The following is a 21,038-nucleotide window of genomic DNA, read 5'->3' on the forward strand; positions in this document are numbered from 1 at the left end:
TTGTATCACATTATGCAGAAGCGCTGACTCATCTAATAACTTCTATTTTCTTGCTCTGGAATTTACTACACCAGTTTTTCCAACACAGAAAAAAAATGTAGCAACCACTAAAGACGTTTCATCCTCCCACCAAAAGAAAATAACCAGGACTGTAGGAAAAAACTTTTTAACCTTTTTCAAGTGGAATTTAATTTACTCAAGGTAAAAATACATCTTTGATTATCAAATGGCGAGAAATACCAGGAAAATATACAGATTTCTGTTATATAAGATCAGTCATGTTTATGAGGTCCATTTTGAGACGGGAAAAATCCTGTACACATACTAAATTTGGTAAAGTGCATTTAAGTGTGTTCATAGACAAACTCTAAAATATATTCACATCTGAGATACTGGAACTGCCCAGTTTCTTTAAAATAGCTTTAAAAATTGAACAATTTTCCAAACTCTTACTTAATAATTTTCTGCTAGATAATCATTTGTTATATTTTACTTATTTAGACCTTTTACAATGTCCACACTATCACATTTTCATTATTTTTGGATTAAAAAATAATGAATAAAATTAAAATGGATCATATCTACCAGTGGCAGAAATGAATTGGCAAGACTACTTATTCTTCCAATGCTGTCCTCACCATGGGCTCTGGTGTACTGTACTGTACTCTAATAACAACAGCTTGGCTAAAAATCCCATGGATTAGCAGGAGAGACAGGGGAACGTGGCGAAAAACAAAAACACACTCATCCCAAAAATGACAGCAACGTTGTCAAAAGCAACAACAACAGAGAACTTGGAGGGAGGCCAAAAAATGAACAAAAACATATTTACTCGGCCAAAGAGAGCATCATCATCCCCTCAGTTTTGAGCTTAATCCAGTGCACACAGCCTTCTCCCTGTAGCATATATCCATGCACACAAATTCCCTTGCTCCCTGACACACTTAAAACACACACACACACACACACACACACACATGCACACACACACTGGAAAACACAACCCTCTTTTATGGCTCATTGTTGCATAGAATAACCAGACAGTTGGCTGCAGAAGTCATCGGTATCTGATTTGCTTTAGAGCACACCCAGCTTGTAATGGAGGATAATTAGAAATGTAATTTGCCGGGGCAAGAGGGCTGAAACCCTTTCCCCCACTCCTATTTTCCTCAATCCATCCTCCCCCCTCATCCACTCCAGCTCTTAGCAGACTGACTACCACCAGTAACAGATGGGAAAAGGGAGATATTCACAGCCAGTCCAACACTTTAGAGCAAAGCAGGGGATATTAACGCCCCCCCATAGTCTCCTCCAGCACAGCCTTAAGGCGCTGGATGTTGGGATTAGCAATCAGCCTCATGGGTGCACTGTGTGGGCCCAGTCCTCCCACTACATGAAGTGTTTCCCCAACCTTCTAGCAACTAAGCTCTTTGATCAGCTTACAGCTGTGTGCCCAGATTCATTCTAATAGTTTAACCTTTTAAATGTCTATTTTATTTAAGTCAGTATGACAAATGTTGCAGCATAATACTGCATAATACTCTTCAGTGGATAATGAAAGTAAATATGCGATAATCTGTCTGGCACATCTTTAAACACAAATGAACTGTAGTTTCTGAATTCAGTAAGTATGGTTTTTGTACTTGTTCGTTCGACTGGCTTTCACAAGAGACTTGTGGCTCTCCTTTAGTCGTTATTGTTTTTTGACATTTCTCAAAAACCTGTTCTCTTGAGCAAAACTCTTAACATCAGACCAGCGAGAGAACAGCTTGTGTTTAACTGTGACTCATTCCCTTCTTCATAAGCACAAAACATGGTGTGCTGAAATCCACTCTGGCGTTGCTTAGCGCTTTAATCATTTTTCCTAGTGTGTGCTTTCAAAGCCAGTATTCAATTTATGCTGAGAGGCTGATGGAAAAGGGGGAAACAGCAAGGTTATACATTATCTTTACCACTGCACCATCTCTGGGTACTGAACAAGTGTTTAGTCTTTCCTTTAACGGCCTCCATCCATTTTTGCTTGCCCAGTTTACAGTGCGGTATGTACTGAAGACTCATCTTCCCATTGTTGTAGTGCAGAGCCTCTCCCTCACACACACACACACACACACACACACACACACACACACACACACACACACACACACACACACACACACACACACACACACAACTATTATTCAATGCTCACCTGCCACAACATGTCTCCTTTTGGGTTGTGATTGCTCAGAGCCATCGTGCTTCACAGTACTGATGTATTTCTGCGGTCTACCGTTTCTCTCTCTTCCTCTTCTACTCCCTTTGTTTATCTAATGATGACATTTTCCTGTCAGTATTTTTTTTCTGCTTCTCAGTTATTCTTTTCACCACTTCCTAACCTGACCTCTCTTCTAATTTTCAGAAGTATTTTTCCCATCTACACGCTTTCTTTTTTTTTTTTAAGCTGAATATAATTATATATTTGACCCTCAGGTAGGCTCAAACTAGTTTTGACAAGCATAACCCATGGGAGAATATTTAAGTCAAATTTCTTCACTGCTCCACTTTGTTTTGACATTTCTTTATTTTCCAGATCTTTTCATCATTTTCACTTTTTTTAAGCTGTCATCCATTTGAGTTTCTCTATTCCCGAAGGATGCAGTAAGGAAAAAAAAAAAAATTTAAAGTGTGTGCGTGTGTTTACTCATATCTGAGTCCAAAAGGACTATAATGCAAAGCAAAATGATTTTTTATCACTTGAACAGCTGAGTAATTTCTTAGCTGTCACAACCTGGCTCAAGAGGCTGTTGCATATTTAACTGAAATAAAGAAATCAAAAATAACTTGAATGATTGTCAGCATATCAGCTTCATGAAGCGAAGCGGAGCAAAAAAAAAGGAGCCTCCAGTAGGTTCAGGCAGGGCTGATTTATAGTGCACCTGAGATTGGCCTGCTCAGATGTGCTCCATCTGAAATTGGGTCAGCTCCACCCACTAGTTATCTGAAAGAGATAGACACAGACAACAAGAAAACAAGGCCATCCCAGCGGCCATTTCAAAGCCAATTAAACATAGTTTAATTGTTTTTGTCTATAAACTTTCAATGAGTACTATAACCTTCCCGAGACCCAAGATGACGTATTGAAAGAAAGATAAACGTGCAATCTTTTCCCCAAACTCTTACTTGTATTGTTCAATATGGGCAGGTAATGGAAGTATCTGGTGCTGTTAAGATAGAGTACAGTGAGCCTCACTGTGCTCTTCTCCAGTCTGTAATAAAATTCTCGGTTGTTTCTGTCATGGCAGGCAAAGGCTTGTCACTGATTTTCTTTGTAAGTGCCAGTGTTGGTGTAGCAGATACAAATGAAAAACTCAGATAATGGAACTCTCTCGGAGCTCATATGCAGTTCAACTTTTTCCTGCCATGACAGAGAGCACTTAGTCTGTTTGGCTTCTTAAACGAGCAGAAGTACCCACATTTACGTGCATTTAATTGCCTTCATGGTTCGTTCAAACTGACCTGACTTCAGTAAACTTTGTGACCTGAATATTGTACTCCTGACTGTGTTAAGCCTGACATTGGAACCATTTCTTAGTGCTTTGTCAGCTAACACCATCATCATGCAGGGGGTACCAAAAACATAACCCTTGTTGACTTAACAACATACATAAAAGTGCATTTGCTTAAATGCACTTTTATGTATGTTTTTACAAACCTAGAGGCCAGTAACTTTGTTTAAAGTTACTAGTTTCTCATTCTGCACCCAGAAGTGTTGCACACGATGAGAAGATTTGAGATGAAGCCAGATTATTCTCATTCTCTGGTTTCTTCTGTGTTTTTCCTTCTCATTTTTATTATCAAGCAGCACATTTACATACAGTGTGCAGTTTGAACTCATTACTATAGAATAAAGAGAGAGCGGAGGAAGCCTTTGTTATAGTTAGGTTTACGGTGTTGGCACTATGCAGCTTGATTTGTTTTTTTCATCTGTCTTTGTCTAAGAATAGCATTAACTCAGCTTACATTAATATGCCCTTGCATTTGTATCTCTGAGGCAGTCCTGCAGATAAGAAGCCATTCAAAAGAACAAAAGGATGAATACCATTACCACGCATCTGTCTTCTGCACTTCTATTGTCTGCCTTGCAGTGCACCACAAAAGATCAAAACAGTGGCTAAAGGCTGTTGCCCTAAAATGCCCCCTAAGGCCCTTTTTTTTTGTCCCCTGCTGCCTCCTGGCCCGGGGTCATGAATTCATCACCTTACCACCTCCATTACTACTGTTCTCTACTCAGAAGACCTTTAATCACCCACAAGCAGTTCAGGGACTGAGTCGTGGTGTCAAATGGCATCCTGAAATGAGTGCAGACAGTGTTTGTATGTGTAGGAGAAAGCGTGTGTGTGTGTGTGTGTGTGTGTGTGTGTGTGTGTGTGTGTGTGTGTGTGTGTGTGTGTGTGTGTGTGTGTGTGTACGCGCAAACACTTTACTGCTTTAACACACAAAGCTTGGCATTTCTCGTAAAGAAACTCCAGTTCATCTTAAAGGTCTGGTTATTACAGGTAATCTCTTGTGAGATGCGTGTTCTGTATTAAATCTGTGTACTATAGAAAACTAGAGCTTAATTAGCATTTGATTAAAAATTAAGCAATCAAGGAAATGAAGCATGTATTTTATTAAAACTAAAAGAGATGTTTCAGTAAAACCAAATGTGAAACATTTGTGTATTTCTTTGTCTTACATCATCTTTAACTTTGGTTTTGGGCTGTAACTGCTAATCTGGTGATATCGTCGTTGCTTTGGGGAAATTAATCAGCATTTTTCAGTGTGCTATGTTCCAAATAGTTATAATTACAATGTTATCTTGAGATTAATCCATGATCAAAAAATATTTGTTAGTTTCTCCTGATAAAATTTCATTTTGTATGATTTGGAAGTATAGAATTTAAAAGGATTAAATGTTGGCCTCATTATGTACAGATTTAGATCTAAAACTGTATTTATAATTTTGTAATATACCTACAATAATGTTTGGTAACTGCATGTTTTGTTCCACCCAAACACACACACCCAAGAGCCCTGGGTGTACCTTTGTTTCTGGGTGTTGACTTTGTTTCTATGTGTGTGTGTGTGTGTGTGTGTGTGTGTGTGTGTGTGTGTGTGTGTGTGTGTACAAGTAGGCACTCACACATTTAGAGTGTTTGCATTTAATCTTGTGCTGCCAGCTTAGAGCGGCGTTTCTCTCCGGAGATTAGAGGATGTTCGAGGCACTGCTGTGGAAATAGTCTCTCTTTCAATCTCTACACACGCGCACACACAAAGAGGCAAGACAAAGTGCCTGTTTGCGGTGTTGGTGTGTTTGTTTATGTCAAGCAAGTGATAAAGCACTGCATTAGACCATGGCTAATATGATTTTATAAATACTCGGACCAGGGATTAAATAATGAGCCATATGGTCATTAGCGTTGATGGCATTATTAATGTTTTTGTTGTGAGTGTTTAATTTTTCTTGTTAGTAAGAAAAGCCAGTGTATAATTCAAATTAATAAATCAAACAGAGATGATGTACAGATAAAAACACACAAAAAAATCTTTCATTTATGATACCAAAATGAATTTGTATACGATTGCCCAAAGGGGTTTAAGTGTTTATTGGAAAAATACTTGGCTTTCACAGAAGCCAAGCCCAACCTCCTCACAAATGGGCCACATGAGTGGTAGTAAAAATGTCTGTGATTTCTACAGAACTTTTTTCAGTCAGTCTTAAAGAAAGTAAAGTCAGTCTCCTGCTGTCTCAATTTACACAGGTGCTGCAATGTTATGTCAGATCGGCCGGATTTGCGGGCTCTGCTCTCGCCAGTAACAGCTCCTGTTGTCTGTGTGTATTAACGTGGCTGTGGGAGTGCAGCACAAATTCTGATACTTCACTCTAACACTGTGATTAAACACTCACACAGACACAAGCAGTTGGCGTGTCACTGCGGTATGTATGTGTAATATATGGAGCACAGGAAGGTGGATCAAAGCTCGATTAACTTTAGGTCTTCTGACTCATCTTGTGTTTATTGGCTGCCTTAGAGCTTCAAGTCTGTCATTAGCACAGAGTAAATGAGCCTTGCTAAAGACTCTGTCTCTCTGCCAGACAGATAGAACCAATGTTAGTGTGGGATGAAAACGGTTTAATGAGCAGCAGATAATTCTGAAGAGAACATAGATCGAAATTCAAGAGAAATCAGATCTGTGTGACGCTCCTTGTGACATTTTAATCCGCTGTAGGCTTTTGAGGTATTCTCTGAGATGCAGCTAGCTTGTCATGTTGATACAGTTCTTCTCTCTTGCTGTTGTAAGACGCAGCCTAGTTTCAAGTAACAATACCACTGAGCTTTAATTATAAGCTCAACCTGTCAAATTGACAGAGGCTCCCTCTGAAAAGTTGTTTGACCTGGTGGCAGCTGCCTGCAGACGAGACCGGGTTACAGTTTATGTCAGAGTAATGAAAGAACAGCACTATATTCCAGCAGCATTAATCTACCGCTAACCACTGGAAAATGGTTCCTTGTTAAAGTTTGGTGGAGTCAGAGAAACAAACTGTTTAATGCATAAATTTGACACAGTATTGGTACACTATTCCTCAAAGAATCTGGCAGCATATCAGGCAGACACCTCTTGTAAGGCCTGTACATTGGAAATCCCTGCGTGAATTAATAATTAAGATGTACATCCTGTCTCAGCTTCACTTAGTTTACTTTCATATTTTAAAATCACTTTATATGAATCAGGAGCCCAAATTGGCTGCTGGCCTGAAGTCACTACTTCCTTATGTAAGTGAAGGGAAGACGCTACAGATCCTGTTTACATCCTCCTCAGAAGCAGTTCTCCATCATCAAGGTCTTTAAGCAGCCAGTTAATAATTATCCCTTCACTTGGTTTTGTATTTTCAGGTTGTATGCGGCCGCCTGGTGTGCAGCACGGATACCTGCTGAACCAGACCGAATCCAACCGGGGCTCTTTCCCACCTGGTACCCGTGCTAGTATATGGCTGTAATTCTGGATACATTGCAGAGTCTGGATCCGCATCCATCGTATGCACCACTTCTGGAAGCTGGTCCCAAAAACTGCCACGCTGCATCAAAAACAACGGTAAGTAAGCCTCAGAACTACAAACATATGTGCGATAAAATAGACAAGCAATGTAATTTAGTGCTTTTAATATAGTTTGAAGTAGGCTACTGTCTATTTTGTGGTCAGATTCCTCATTTTTAGCTGATGTTGCTCATATGAAAGCCTAGACTGTTTGTCCAAAGTCCAAATTATTCTAGTTTCCTTTACACTGATAAAAAGATGCAAAGGTTTTTACAGTATGTATGTACGTAGATGGTAATAGGCTTGGAGGATTTTTAAGCTGTGTATGGGTATTAGTATTACTGTACTTGTATCTTGCACCTTGGATACATTTTTTTTTTTTACAGGGGGTTTTTTGTTTGTTTTTGTTTTTTGTAACTTCATGAGTGAGACATTTATTAAATCTCTGCCTAATAAGGTAACGTTTATGCCTTCTGAGGTTGACCATGTGTACATAAGACATGACTGCACCAAATCTGAAGTATCACACCTCTGTGGAAACTTCAGCTTAATTCGGAGCATTCAAGCCAGAGGAGTGAAATCTGTCCACAGGTAGAAATAACAGCAAACACATTTTGCAAACACTCTCTCTCTCTCTCTCTCTCTAGTATGTTCACCTCCTACCGAACCAGAGAACGGGGGCTACCGCTGTCACCCGACTCACTGCAGCCCTCTCATCGAAGGCACCGTCATCGAGTACTTCTGTGACGAGGGTTACGCTCTGAAAGCAGAGTACAAGTTCCTCACCTGCCGAAACGGCGAGTGGGACCGCCCCATGCAGATTAGCTGCCGACTCACAGAAGGTCTGCCATCTCTGCTAACCTCTGTGTATTATGTCTTTGTTCATGAGCACACGCAACCTGATGCAAATATGATAAAATCAGAAGATCACATTCTCACTTCCTCTACGCCCTGTTTTGTGCCCTCAGAGAAGGAGCAGAGTTCGCCGCTGGGCACACCTGCTCTGCCTATTGTGATATCCACAGCCAGTTCTGTGGCATTCATCCTGCTTTTAGTGGTGCTGTTTGTTCTTGTACAACCAAAGCTCAAGTCCTTCCATCACAGCAGGTAAGACACATAAACTTTGTCTCACGCCAACCATACGCCAAATACGTCACAATAAAAAATTTGTTGCTAGTGTTGCTGATAATAAAAACTCCACTCCTGTGCAATCGTGTAATTTCTCAATAAAATTTAGGACCTTATGTAACATTTCACATGGTATTTTCTTAGTGTTTTTACCCTTGTTGCAAAACTTCCTCACTCATCTCTTCTTAGTGGACACCAGTCTAAAGCTGGTTACAGGAAAGCTGCTCCTCTTCCTCAGAAAACATCAATAAAATAGGTCAATAAAGTGTGATTACTTGGCCCTTAGGTTTTGTCACATTTTTCGGCCTGATCCACACCTTTCAGCCTTCATGTGGTCATGTTTATGTTTTGGTATTTATATGGTATTTGTTATATATCATTTCAATCTTCGCCTCTTACACAGAAATGTTTGAAAGCTTTACCTCTCACTGTGTCATAAATGAACTCAATCTTTCTCTGGACACACCCATCATTCAGAATTTTGGTTGGTTCAAGTCATACAAAGTTGTTCATGTTTGACTAGTTGTGCAGGTTGGCATTTCTTGAATTCCTTAGAAATGAAACTTAACATATGAAATTAGTTAATGTCATCACAGCCATTAACTGGCTGTGCTCTGGCTCTGTGATTAAAAAGGACAGCAGGGTTTGATCTAATGGTTATTGGCACTCTTCCTGATTGTGTAGTAGCCTTGAGGGTTCAGTGTAGCCTGCTATAAAGAGATTGTACAGCCACCACTAATTACCTTAGAAGTTCTGCTGCAGCGTGTAACACACATGACTTTCTGCTTGTACGTGGAGCTGGTTTTGTGATCCACCTTGTCCACACTTTTCATTCTTTCTTCATGTTTGTTAATCAGGAGGGAGCAAGGAGTGTCAGGCCAAGCCAGCTCCATCATGGTAGAGGGCGTCCAGGTGACATTGCCCTCCTATGAGGAGGCAGTATATGGAAGCAGTGGACCGTGTGGTGATTCTGGTCCTCCTCCTCCTTCTTCGCCACCGCCTCCAGCTCCTCCAGAGTCTCGAGTTCCAATCGTGCTCTCTGAAGGGCTTCCTCAGGGGGCCACAGGAGGTCATAGTTCTGGGAGAACCCGCCACCACAGAGACTTAGACTTCTGCCTCCCATCCACCTCCTCCTCCTCATCCTTCTCCTCCCGCCGTCATGCAGAGACGGTACTGGTTCACCAGGCCCCCTCCTCCTCCTCCTCCTCTTCATCATCATGGGCTAGAGAGCACCCTGGGGGTGCATGCGCAGGTCCCCTACCTCTCCGTAGAGACTCTGAGAGCAGCGACCAGCACAGCCTGCTTTCTGTCACCTCAGCGGATGATTTTTGTGATGGTAAGACAAAGCAGTCCACACTTTTTCCTCAGCTTTTTAAGTTGTCGCTGCATTAGTCTAACTGTAATAACAAGACACACAAAATCATTCACACTAGTAGCTAGTGAAGAGAAGAAGAGTGAATAGAAAATATAGTCCATGTATTCTATAGACTCAGTTATATCTAAAGAATCTGAAGAAAGACGGAGTAGCATTTTAGATTAAAACTCACAATGTCTGCATTGGATTAAATTTGTAAATTCAAATAACAGAATCATTTTGAACTAACAATTTTTTTGTGGAGGATAGCATTAAAAAATATCCAGCATTGACACCTGTCTAATACATCCTTGGCTTTTATTTTTGATAGAACATGTACAGTTCACAGCAGGGACAAGAGTAGACAAGACCAAAAACTACAAATGAATAAACATTGATGTAAAGTTTGATGTAATGTGTTGTAGGTGTGGTGGGTTGAGTGCTGCACTAAGAATGACCCTTTAGAGATTGTTCTCATATGCTCATATGATTCTTCTCTTCTCCTGCAGATATTCCCCTGTTGAAGGAAGCATGAAGCCTGCTGGCCTGCTATCAGCATCAGCAGCAGAGCATCTCTTTCCCTATCTCTCGCTGCTGGCCAGAACTGACTGTGGCTGTCAACCTTCTTCCCCCCAAATCGTCCCACCTGCCCCACTGCAGCCAGCAGAGAAAAGACTAGAACTATGCCCTTTCCCTATTGCAACCTCTTCTGCCATTGCTAGACATGCAGAGCAAAGCCAACAACCAATACCAGTACTGCACTGTAAGCAATTACGGAGCGCTACAGGACCCACCTGCTGCATCAAACTAAAGATGAGCCAGACAAGCAGAGTGGTGCCAGCTCAACTTAAATCCTGTAGATCCTGTGTATATGAAAAAAACATACCTAAGTCAAGATTGTGTACTATAGGCTCTGTATTACCATACACTTGCCTCTGCCCAGATGTATTTCCCTATATTAACATTACTAAAAGAGGCTTCTTCGGAGAAGGCTACAACAATCGAGACACGCCAGCTCAGTCTGAGACAACCGCAGATATGAAAAAATAAAGGGTGTGATTTTCGCTCCTGATGCTGTTGGCACTCAGTCTTCCCACCATACTTGAAAAGTTGTGAGTGACGCCTGAGTTCCTTGTGAATGCTGCATGCAGTTTTCAGTTATTTGCTGTCACAGCACGGCAGCCCACTCTGAATGAAGCATGAAGCCTCTTCTGACTGTCTCGTGCTTATCTGTGCATCCGGTTGGCGTCTAACATGTGGATAAGTAGGAGTGACAACCACTTCACCAAACCTAAAAGCAGGCCGTACCAAATCATAACTATAAAAAGACCTGCTTCTTTCTTTTTTCTTTTTCTTTTTTTTTTTTTTTTTTTCTGTTGCTAGCTGCACCCGACATCTGGAAGCTGCTCCTTCTGTTGCATGAGTGGGATTAATTTGTGTTTTGGATCCAGGACTGCGCTACACATCTTACCTGTATAGGGAAAGAGAAACAAAATGCCACATTTTAACTAAGCTTAAGAGTGAGTTGTTGATGAACAAGGTGTTTGGGCATGAGTGAAATTTAATTTCTTCCCATTGTATTTATTGCGTGGCGTGAGGCCTGGTTTGCTTTACATTGCTCAATCGGAGTGCGTGCGTGTGTGTGCGTGTATGCGTGCATGTTTATGAGCCAGTGAGGCAGGAGAGGACATGTCCTCATATGGTTAGGCTTCGATACAGCCATTTCCTGATTCGCCTCTCTTCTGAGCCGAGGCTGGCTTCACAGTGTCCCTGTCAGTCACCATAGGAAAGCGTCCCTCCCAGCATTAAATAAGTCACATGAACAAACCAGCGTCACTTCAGGCGTCAAGTCCACAACACAATGTGCGTATTATTCACCCGCTCTCAAGCTAGAATAGTTATTATGTTCTGTTGAATTGCTGTAAAACACGAGTCTCCTTAGAGGAACTGGCTCATGCCCATCTTCACACTGAACTGAAGACTCTCCACTTTTGTGCATTATTGACACAAACTGCAACTGGTTGCAGTGAAATAAATAAGAGTTTTGTTATAAATATATATATACAGCACCCTGTCACATGTACTCAGTCACCCTTTGAATGCCAAGTGCAAGTTTAAGAGAGAATCTTGTCATTCTGTGAGAAGTCATCCTCTGTTTTTGTTGCCACTTGAAAAGCTTAGGGGGTTGAGCTGGTCACCCTGACAACAGCATGACTCGGATGGATCCTGAGAGCTACTTTATAAGCTTAACTGCCTGGAAGGAAAAAAACAACAACAACAACAACAACAACACAGCGACCTGTCTGAATTTTTGTTCTCGGTTTTATTTTATTTGGCATTTGTCTGTGATGTCAATGGCTACATTATTAATGCAAAAATATGTTGCCTTAGACTTGTACATTTTCTTTCTTTCTCTTTTTTTTTTTGGGATGTATAATCTTAAGCCTCCACATTGGTTGAGTCACAATACTGCAACATGTTCTGTTTTCCCAATGGCCTTACTCTATTCTTTTCTATTCTATGCATAAAACTGTCTTTGTATATGTATCAGTGAGTTTACGTTTGCTGTGGACACGACTAAATGAATGTCCATCCTTCTCTCTCTCCTCCCCTAGCTTTTCCAGCTACTGTGATGATGATGATGATGATGGTGATGATGGTGAACCTGTAAGCACCTATTTGCCCTTGGCTTTCTCTTTTTGTTACAAGGCATTAAAAAATAATGGGAATGGGGCAAAAATTGAAATCATTTGCATTCAGAAGCACTGTTGTACGGTGTTGCTTCCCAGTTTAAAAAAACATCTGGATATATTTTTTTTCAATGCTTTCAGCTTTGGTTTTTTTTCTCTGTACATGGCAGTGGGTGTGAAGATAGTAATTTAATATTTGTATAAAGTTTAATTTAATTTTACAGTGTGTATATAACTTTCTAATTAAAGCTTTCTTTTGAATGTGGAACGCGTCTGTTTTTCATGTCCATGTCACATGGTCTTCCTACTTTTACTGAGTTTGCGTGCTTCCAGGAAAATATCGATCACAATGTCGTGTCAAGACATTTCCAGTGCAATGTGTATCCGCTTGTGTTACTCGGAACATGATTCATTTTCCTTTGGACTGGAAAATGGAAGACCTGAATCTTGTTTTGCACATGGATGGCCAGCTCCAGTTAAAAAGAAATGCACAAGCAGACTTCCTAGAACCATCTGATATTTTTTAAAAGGCTAATCTTTTAGTACAATTCCCACTTCCTGCAATTATTAAGACAAGATAATCAAGATGAAATTCCAGTTTTTCCTCTTTTTTTCTGCCTCTCCATTCAATTCCCAGGCTGTGGCAGGATAATTTTTAGTTTTTCAGTTGAATTACAATTAAAAAAAAAAAAAAAAAAAGCTTCTTCTTTCTAAAGTTTAACATCCACGGTAAGTGTTAAATAATTATGATCTCTCAATACTGATTTGATCTTTTTTGCATTATCCAGCAACTCCGTGTTGGGTGGTACTGCATCTCGTCAAACAATGCAGAAATACAACTTAAACATTTATTAATCTAAACTGAAAGTACATGTACTCTTGGTCAAAGGTTATCATGATTTGTTTTGATGCATTTCCGTTTCCTGCTGTGGTTGATTGGACTTCCTGAGTAGCTTAACCTTATTTAAAGCTGTCGTATTACCTTTTTATAACCTTTTTTGTCTGCTTGAATTGTGTAAAGATTATTCCTCCTGGGTCAACTTGCGGTTTTATTGTTATGATGCTTTGTCCTGCTGCTCTGCTAGTATTACGCCACTGAGCCTAATTAAACGATAGACACGAAGCACAAAAAAGGAGAAAAATGGGTTATATTTTCTTTATATAGTTGCTGAGTGACACCTAGCGGCCAGACTTAGAAACTGCAGCAGTGTGATTTCACCTTCCCCTTCACTTCTGCAGTGTCAGCCTGCGTCACTGGTCACGTGGTTTGTTTTCGAGCGGTTTCCCCTCCCTGAAACAGCTTAGGCTCCATTTTGTTTTATTCTTGAGTTGGTGCTTGTGGTCGTCAGTCGGTAAAAATAACTGCGGCTGTAGCTTTCTTAAAGGTACGTACACAGGTTTTGAAATTCATTATAGTGATATTGTATAAATATTATAGACGGGTGTCGTTACTTTACAGTATCTGGGTAATTCATTAGCTTTCAGCCGTCGCCGAAGAGGCCCATAGGCCGAGTCACAGAAGTAGGTCATTTGTGTTCCTGATTGCTAAATCCTTAAAAAATTAACATATGTTTTCTGCTTGTAGCTAGTCAAACCTGACCAACATCATGAGCGGATGTCGTATTTTTATCGGCCGGCTGAGCCCCTCAGCCAGAGAAAAGGACGTGGAGAGGTTTTTCAAAGGATACGGCCGCATCCGAGATATCGACCTCAAGCGAGGCTTCGGCTTTGTGGTGAGTCTCGCCGAGCGAACGTAGGTCGGGATGGTTTAAAGGTATTTAAATGCGCTCAGTATACTATGCACAGCTCTGTATTCAGTTATCTACCCCATACCGTATTGTACAGCCCTGTTGTGGTAATTTTTAGAAGGCTACCAAAGGATTGGTCATGTTCTTATTATTTTGCGGCCTACCGCTTGTTTGCTGACACACCCACCAGAAAATTGGGCGCAAAATCGAGACCAGATTATTAAAACAAAACCTTTCTAACCTTAGGTCTTTAAGCTTTTTTTGTCGGTTTTATTTCTCGGTGACCACTGGACTTAAAGGCATTTACGATCATTTGTGTAACGCATACTTGCTTCTAGAAGGACTTTGTCTTTTTTTTTTTTTCCTGCATAACCCCCCCCCATCACGCTCACTCACAAAAAGAGGATTTGACCTTAATCCAATAAAAAAAACCCGCCAGAACTGTAAAAAAAAAAAATCGCTAAATATATTTTAACCGTTTATTTCTGACTGCATTTCGTTTATTCAAGCATAAAACACAATTTCCTTTTAAGTGGCCAGAGATGGGAAAAAAATACACAGATTTCTGTTGAGGCTTTTACTGCACTGTATGCTTACCCGAACACAAGGTTCCACCTTGCTGGTACCAGGTTGGACCCACTTTTGCCTTCAGAACTGCCCGAATTCCTCATGGCAGATTTTCAACAAGGTGCTGGAAACATTCCTCAGAGATTTTTGGTCCATATTGTGACATCATCACACAGTTGCTTCAGATTTGTCAGCTGCACATCCATAAAGAGAATTTACTGTTCCACCACATCTTGACGGTGCTCTATTGCATTGAGATCTGACAGCTGTGGAGGTCATTTGAGTGAAGTCACTGTCATATTAAAGAAACCAGTTTGAGATGATTGATAATGGTGTGTTATTCTGCTGGAAGCAGCCAGGAGATGGGAAGATGGGTACACTGCCATCATTAAGGGATGGACATGCTCAGCAACAATACACATGTAGACTGATGCTGAATTGATACAGAAGGGCTCAAGAAAATATCCCCCACGCAATTACACCACCAGCAGCAGCCAGAACTGTTGGCGCAAGGCAGGATGGAGCCACACTTTCATGTTTTGCGCTCTTTTCTTGTCCGCGTTTGGTGAGCCTGAGCAAAACGGGCAGGACTGACACCCAGTGGGCTTCTGCTGCTGGTGTCTTCAAGTTTCCACATGCTGTGCACTCAGAGATGAGCCAACTCATTAATTACAATAAAGAAATTTTGCACATTTATCTAGTTTGCCTAAATATTCTGAAACCTTTCAGTCAATTACTAATTAATTTTAGCCTAAGCCAAGGGAAAATCACCAGCTTTATTAAGCAGTTTAACTTTTTGATGATTGGTGTCTTATATTCAAGCATAACAAATATTTCTGCTTATGAAACGGCCAGATGTGGAAGGAAAATGCATAGATTTGTCAAATAAAGTAATACTGACTGAAAAAATCTTGGTTTGTTCTGCTTGAAAAATGCTATGGTCACATACTCTAATTAAGTACAGTTACAAATTTCCGTCCTCGTGTGTCCCTGAACCCAATTTTTCATCTGACTAGTCTCATATGTGCTGATTTGTGTCCACGTATGCAGAATTGACATTTCGCTCTTTGAAAGAGCAGAAAGCTCCACGTTCAAACACTGCAGGGGGTGTGGTGGGAGATTGAAGTATTTCGCCACTCACACGAGAGACCCACGTTAGTCATACCTGTGGCAGATTTTTGTGTTATATTTAATACATTACTCATTTAAAATGTTGTTCATAACCACTACAAACGACTTGTTTTAGCATTAAAAGCTCAGTTCTACATTAAATGATTTGGTAAAGTTTCGACATTAAAGCATACGTATTAGGTTTCGGCCATCGTGGATTGGGTTAAAATATAATTGCTGCATCCTCGTTTTGTTTTCAAGCTGTTTTCTTGGTTGCCACGGTGACAGGTCCCAGCTGAATTGTCTGGACAACAAATGTGCTGCAGACACAAAATGCACTTTCTGCTGAAATATAATTAGTTTCAAAGTAGTGCAAAAAAAAAAAAAAAGCAAGCAGTGTCCACAAACAAATGGATGACTCTTTTGTGTGTGTCTTATGTGCTGAGACCTGGCTGGACTAAAGCACCTACACAATGTTTGATTAACAGACTCAGGAGTCTTATGCTCCTTATGTGCATTTTTTTTTTAAACAAACAATGTGTGTCTTGCCATATTGTTCATATTCATGCTCCGTGAATGACACATTATTGGCGATAAGAATGAACTGTGGATGTAAAAGGTGTTTGTTTGTGTGCTTGGTCCGCAGGAGTTTGACGACCCCAGAGATGCTGAAGATGCCGTTTATGAGCTTGACGGAAAAGAGCTGTGCAATGAAAGGTAAGGAATTTCCTTTGCTAAGAAAAAGACTCCTCTCCTATTCTTTTTCTTCACAAAATATCGTTTTAATACTTAAAATGGAAACCATTTCTCTTGTGATATCAGGGTAACCATTGAGCATGCTCGTGTACGTCTGCGTGGTGGCCGCGGACGTGGTGGCGGCGGCGGTGGAGGGGGACGTTTCTCTGATCGCTATGGCCGTGGCTCCCAGAACAGCCGGAGGTAAAGCTTTCTCCTCTACCTCAGCTCTGATTCGGTAACACTTCACCTTTTTAAGATGCCATGTGAGTTCCCTTTAATTACATTCAAGTGAGGAAGAATGGATACAAATAAGACCTCTTCAAGCACACTCTGTTATTTGGTGAAAGGTCAGTCGTCAGATTATTGCAGGCAATTTAACGGCATGTGAGCTGGAAATGTTCAGCATCACGATTAAGATGCAACACAAGTCCTGTGTTCACTGTAGTGGAAAGCTCTTTAACATGAGTTAGCCTTGTAATGACAGTTTGCTAATGAGAGTTCTTAGACTGTAGGCTAAAGTCTGTATCAGTTTTACAGTGTTAGTCATCACTTGGTTCTTTATTTCCTTCTTTTTCCAGTCGAAATCCTCCTCCAATGCGCACTGAGAACCGCCTGATTGTGGAGAACTTGTCCTCTCGTGTCAGCTGGCAGGTTAGTATTGCGCAATGCTTCTTTTAAAAAAACAAAACAAAAAACAAACAAAAAAAAATGACAAGCCTCTAAAAGCTGCAACAGATCAGATATTATCTCCAACAGTCTACCTCCAAAAATACACATTTCAATTTTAGAATTGCTGCTATAAACACACTTACTGAAATCAAATAACAGATTTAACTGGTAATGCGTAACGATAATAAACTCAAGTTGTTCTCTTCAGAATCATTGCTCTGATTAATCTGCATCTCATGCAGTTCATTAATGATGCAAAAGCAGCAGAAGCAGCAACAAAACACTTAATTTATTCCTGTTTTCAATTTTTAACCAATTCTTCACCCCTTTATTTGCCAGTCATATGGAAGAGCTCGCTTATGGTGGAGTTAACCCCTTCTGGGTCCTTCTGTCTGGGTTGAGCCTGTGGTGTCAGCCAGTCTGTCCTACTCCTAGTTGATGCCTGCTGGTCATGTGAGCGCTCGCTCCACACTAGAGGCGCTGGCGGCCCCCTTCGCTCGCTCGCAACGCCTGATGTGTGGTTGAGAGCGAGAGAGAGGAAACAGAGAGTTGGCAGAGAGAAAGCAGAGGAGAGAGCGAGAGTCGATGGTGATGGTGGTGGCGTATTGATCGATGGTTCATTAATTTGAGGGGCTTCGATCGATATCCCCCTCTCCCTTCCCCCCTCTGGTGTCCCCGCACGTCGTGAGCGAGAGAGTGTGAATTCCTGCCAGGTGCCCGTGGATATAATCTTCTGTTTTCCTGGTTATGGTGGGCTCGGAGAGCCTGCGGCCCACCCCAAAGGGTTTCGCTCTCAGGTAGTAGTTTCCTCTCTTCCACCCTGTTCACTCTCTTTACTGAGGTGGGGTGCCGAGGCAGGGGTTGTCCCGGCGCGGAGCCCTGTGCCCTCCTTCCCAAGGAAAATGGGGCTCTGAGTGCCAGATGCTGCCCAGGCTGCGCCTCTGCAGTTCTTGCAGATGGTGTTCATCTCTCTGTAGTTTTAACGAGCAGTGCGTCCAAAGACCTCAAAGCTGTTGCAAGTACTCAGCCTGTCACAACTTACTCATAGCTAAATTAACAAATGTGAAACCTTTTTTTTTTTTTTTTTTTTTTTTGTTCAAAGACCGGCAAGTTGAACAGACTGAGGTTTTTGGACTCATTCTCCTTATCTGCAGTAGTCTGTGTAGTCCTCTCAGAGAATCTAACCATCTCTCTTCAGTCCTGTTTATGTCTCAGCCTGTGCTTGTGTTCTGAGCCGCTTCTGACCAAAGTTTGCATGTGTAGGACCTGAAAGATTTCATGAGGCAAGCTGGAGAAGTGACTTTTGCAGACGCACAACGGCCCAAGCTCAACGAAGGGTGAGACCACTAGCTGGCAAATAATCTGTTAGGAAAAAATTACTGTCAGTTTATAACAAAAGGACTAATAATGTGTCTTGTTGTTTTCAGGGTGGTTGAGTTTGCCTCTCACAGTGACCTGAAAAATGCACTTGACAAACTGTCTGGAAAGGAAATCAATGGCAGGAAAATCAAGCTCATTGAAGCTGCCAAGAAGAGGTATGTTTGTGGAAAGTTGTTCACTTCAAATAACATATGAATGATGTCAGCTGGTTTTTGGTTGATGCACTCGCTTTTTGCCCATTTTTTTTTATAAAATAAAAAAAATCAGCAAAACTGTTCGTAATTTCTTATATCTAATCAAGTCAGCTCTCTTTTGAATATTGGAATGAAGCTGTTTTAATCGTTCCTTTTCTTTCTCTTCTTATTCTTTTTTTTGTTTGTTTTTTTTCCTTAGGTCAAGAAGTCGCTCGCGGTCTGAGAGCTCTTCTCGTTCGCGGTCCCGCTCCCGTGGTCGCTCTGCATCTCGCTCCCCCAGACGCTCCCGCAGCCCTGCCAAAGCCCACAACCGCTCCCGCTCCCGTAGTGGCTCACCTGCCGGCGGTACCTCCTCCCCAACCTCCAAATCCAAGGAGCCCGCCAAGCGCTCCTCCAAGATGAGCAAGTCGGCCACCCCACCCTCCCCTGCGCCTGCTCAGAGAGCCTCTGCCTCCCGTTCCCGCTCGCGATCACGCTCCCGCTCTCGTTCTCCTTCTACCGACAGTCAGCGCTAAACGCTGGGTGTAATTTATCAGGAGTCAACAGAAGAAGCGTCTTCTGTCATCAGTAGAATCAGCTCGGAGGATTTGTCACACTGGAGCTCCTGTGAACTCTCTTTGAAAGAGTTTTCTGGGAGTAAAGTTTGCTTTCTCTTGTCTGGACTTTTCACGTGACTATCCCCTCATTTTCTCACATTTACACAGACGCGTTATGAACATCCAGAGTCATCTTAAACAGAATAAATACCCGAGTGAACCAGCGTCCGCATCAGTTAAATGAATCTCTCAACTATAAAAAAAACTCTGAACAGGGATTCTGTTTTTCAGCAACTCTATGATGCTATTAATAAGTCACTACTTAATCTTTTTGTGATACCTTTGCTCGTTATTGGCAGAATTTGAGGAGAAAAAACATTTTGTCCTTGTTGCTCACGTTTTTTGATCCCTGCAGCTGCTGCTGTATAACTTCTGATGCTTGCATGTGCTTTTGTTCAAGTTTTGTTTTTGTTTTTTTACCTGTTTGTGCTTAAAACACCGGTATAAATACCACTGGCAGCCCCTCTATCAAAACAGTTGTGTATAATTAAGCACACTGGTCCATCAGTTAAAAAGCTGCATAGTAAATTTATTTCATGTACCCCACATTTTCTTGCAGTGACTTTCTTATTAAAAAAACTCAAGGATAAAGTCAACATTTACTTTTACAGTGGTTTTGCTTACAGAGTTCAGTTTCTTTTAGCATTGTAATTGTTTTTATTTAGGGTTTGTGTACAGGTTGCAGACTTTTGATTAAATGTTATCCAATGATACTTGTTGATACTGTGGACGAGTTTGGAGAAATACATTTTTGTACATGAGGATTTTATTTTCAGTGAAAACTATGATGGGTGTTTGTATGGTGTAGAAAGACAATAGACAACCAATAAAAGAATTTTAATTAAAACTGGATTTTTTTTTTCTGTATTAGTGCTTTATAACTAAAGTTACAAATGCATCTACATTTTTCAGTATACTAAAATAATCAAATGTCTGCCTTACAGTAGGACATCCTTTTTCATTTTTGTCTTTTAGTCAGCTGTAGGCTTTTTTTTTTTTTTTTTTTTTTTTTTTTTGGACTCCCATCTAGAGCCTGATAATTCACATTAATAGAAAAATATTAGGGGAGGTGATTGTCACACAGTAGTCTCTGTTGGGTCTTCTCCAGTGACCACATGCTGGTAAGTCTCTATGGGTCAGACAGGTAGATACATTACAAACACCAAGATCTGGCACAAAAATTTTGAAACCTGTGGTTAAATATGAAATCCTATGGTCTGGTTATTATTTAGTTCATGCTGTTCCTCACTGGTGTTTTGAGTCTAGACGATTTTTAACATGCAAGCAGGAAATGCACTGCCGGTCCTAATAAACCTTGTAAAACCTTCTTGTAGCTTCTGAAATCCCCAGATGGCTAATATGAGTGTCACCAAATTTTAAAACTGTGCATTAAAATGGGTGAAAACAAAACTATTTAAAAGTTGAGTAATCTTTTAATCAAGAACAACCCAACACGAGGCAACGCAGCTGTGAGGTTTCACAGCTTTTATTGTTCGTAATTTTCTCCCTTTTGCACCACTTGTGACCAAAAGTAAAAAAAAATTACAAGGTTTCCACAAAGTTTGCTGCTTCCGTGTTTTTAGATCTTTTTGTCAAATGTTTCTCTGGTGTACTGAAGTATGACGACAAGCATTGCACAAGTTTCAAAGGGTTTTACTGATAATTAGATTAAGTTTATGCAAAGAGTCAATATTTGCAGTGTTGGGCCTTCCTTTTCCTGTTCTTTCCCTTTTTTCACAATAATTGAACCCCTCATTGAAGTTCTTGATGATCCTTTATATTGTTGATTTAGGTGCAATTCTATT

At 40.8% G+C, this 21,038-nt stretch overlaps 2 protein-coding genes across 2 annotated transcripts in view; both read left to right on the plus strand.

Annotated features, from left to right (window-relative positions):
- susd6 (sushi domain containing 6) overlaps positions 1-10,246 on the plus strand; it is a 30,042-nt gene extending 19,796 nt beyond the window's left edge. Inside the window, 6 exon segments of the mRNA XM_030721627.1 lie at positions 6,918-7,000; positions 7,002-7,116; positions 7,707-7,901; positions 8,028-8,166; positions 9,045-9,523; positions 10,051-10,246. Of these exon segments, the coding sequence (XP_030577487.1) occupies positions 6,918-7,000; positions 7,002-7,116; positions 7,707-7,901; positions 8,028-8,166; positions 9,045-9,523; positions 10,051-10,076 (1,037 nt within the window). The 3' untranslated portion in view covers positions 10,077-10,246.
- A 3,234-nt stretch (positions 10,247-13,480) lies between these two features.
- On the plus strand, positions 13,481-20,080 carry srsf5b (serine and arginine rich splicing factor 5b). The gene is made up of 8 exons (XM_030721130.1): positions 13,481-13,616; positions 13,817-13,964; positions 16,303-16,373; positions 16,479-16,595; positions 16,973-17,045; positions 18,327-18,400; positions 18,491-18,598; positions 18,837-20,080. Exons 2-8 carry the CDS (start codon positions 13,839-13,841, stop codon positions 19,150-19,152), a joined length of 885 nt encoding a protein of 294 aa, XP_030576990.1. The 5' UTR covers positions 13,481-13,616; positions 13,817-13,838; the 3' UTR covers positions 19,153-20,080.
- The last annotated feature ends 958 nt before the right edge of the window (positions 20,081-21,038 follow it).

The sequence above is a fragment of the Archocentrus centrarchus genome, chromosome 24 (assembly GCF_007364275.1).
Source record: "Archocentrus centrarchus isolate MPI-CPG fArcCen1 chromosome 24, fArcCen1, whole genome shotgun sequence".
Lineage (NCBI taxonomy): Eukaryota > Metazoa > Chordata > Actinopteri > Cichliformes > Cichlidae > Archocentrus > Archocentrus centrarchus.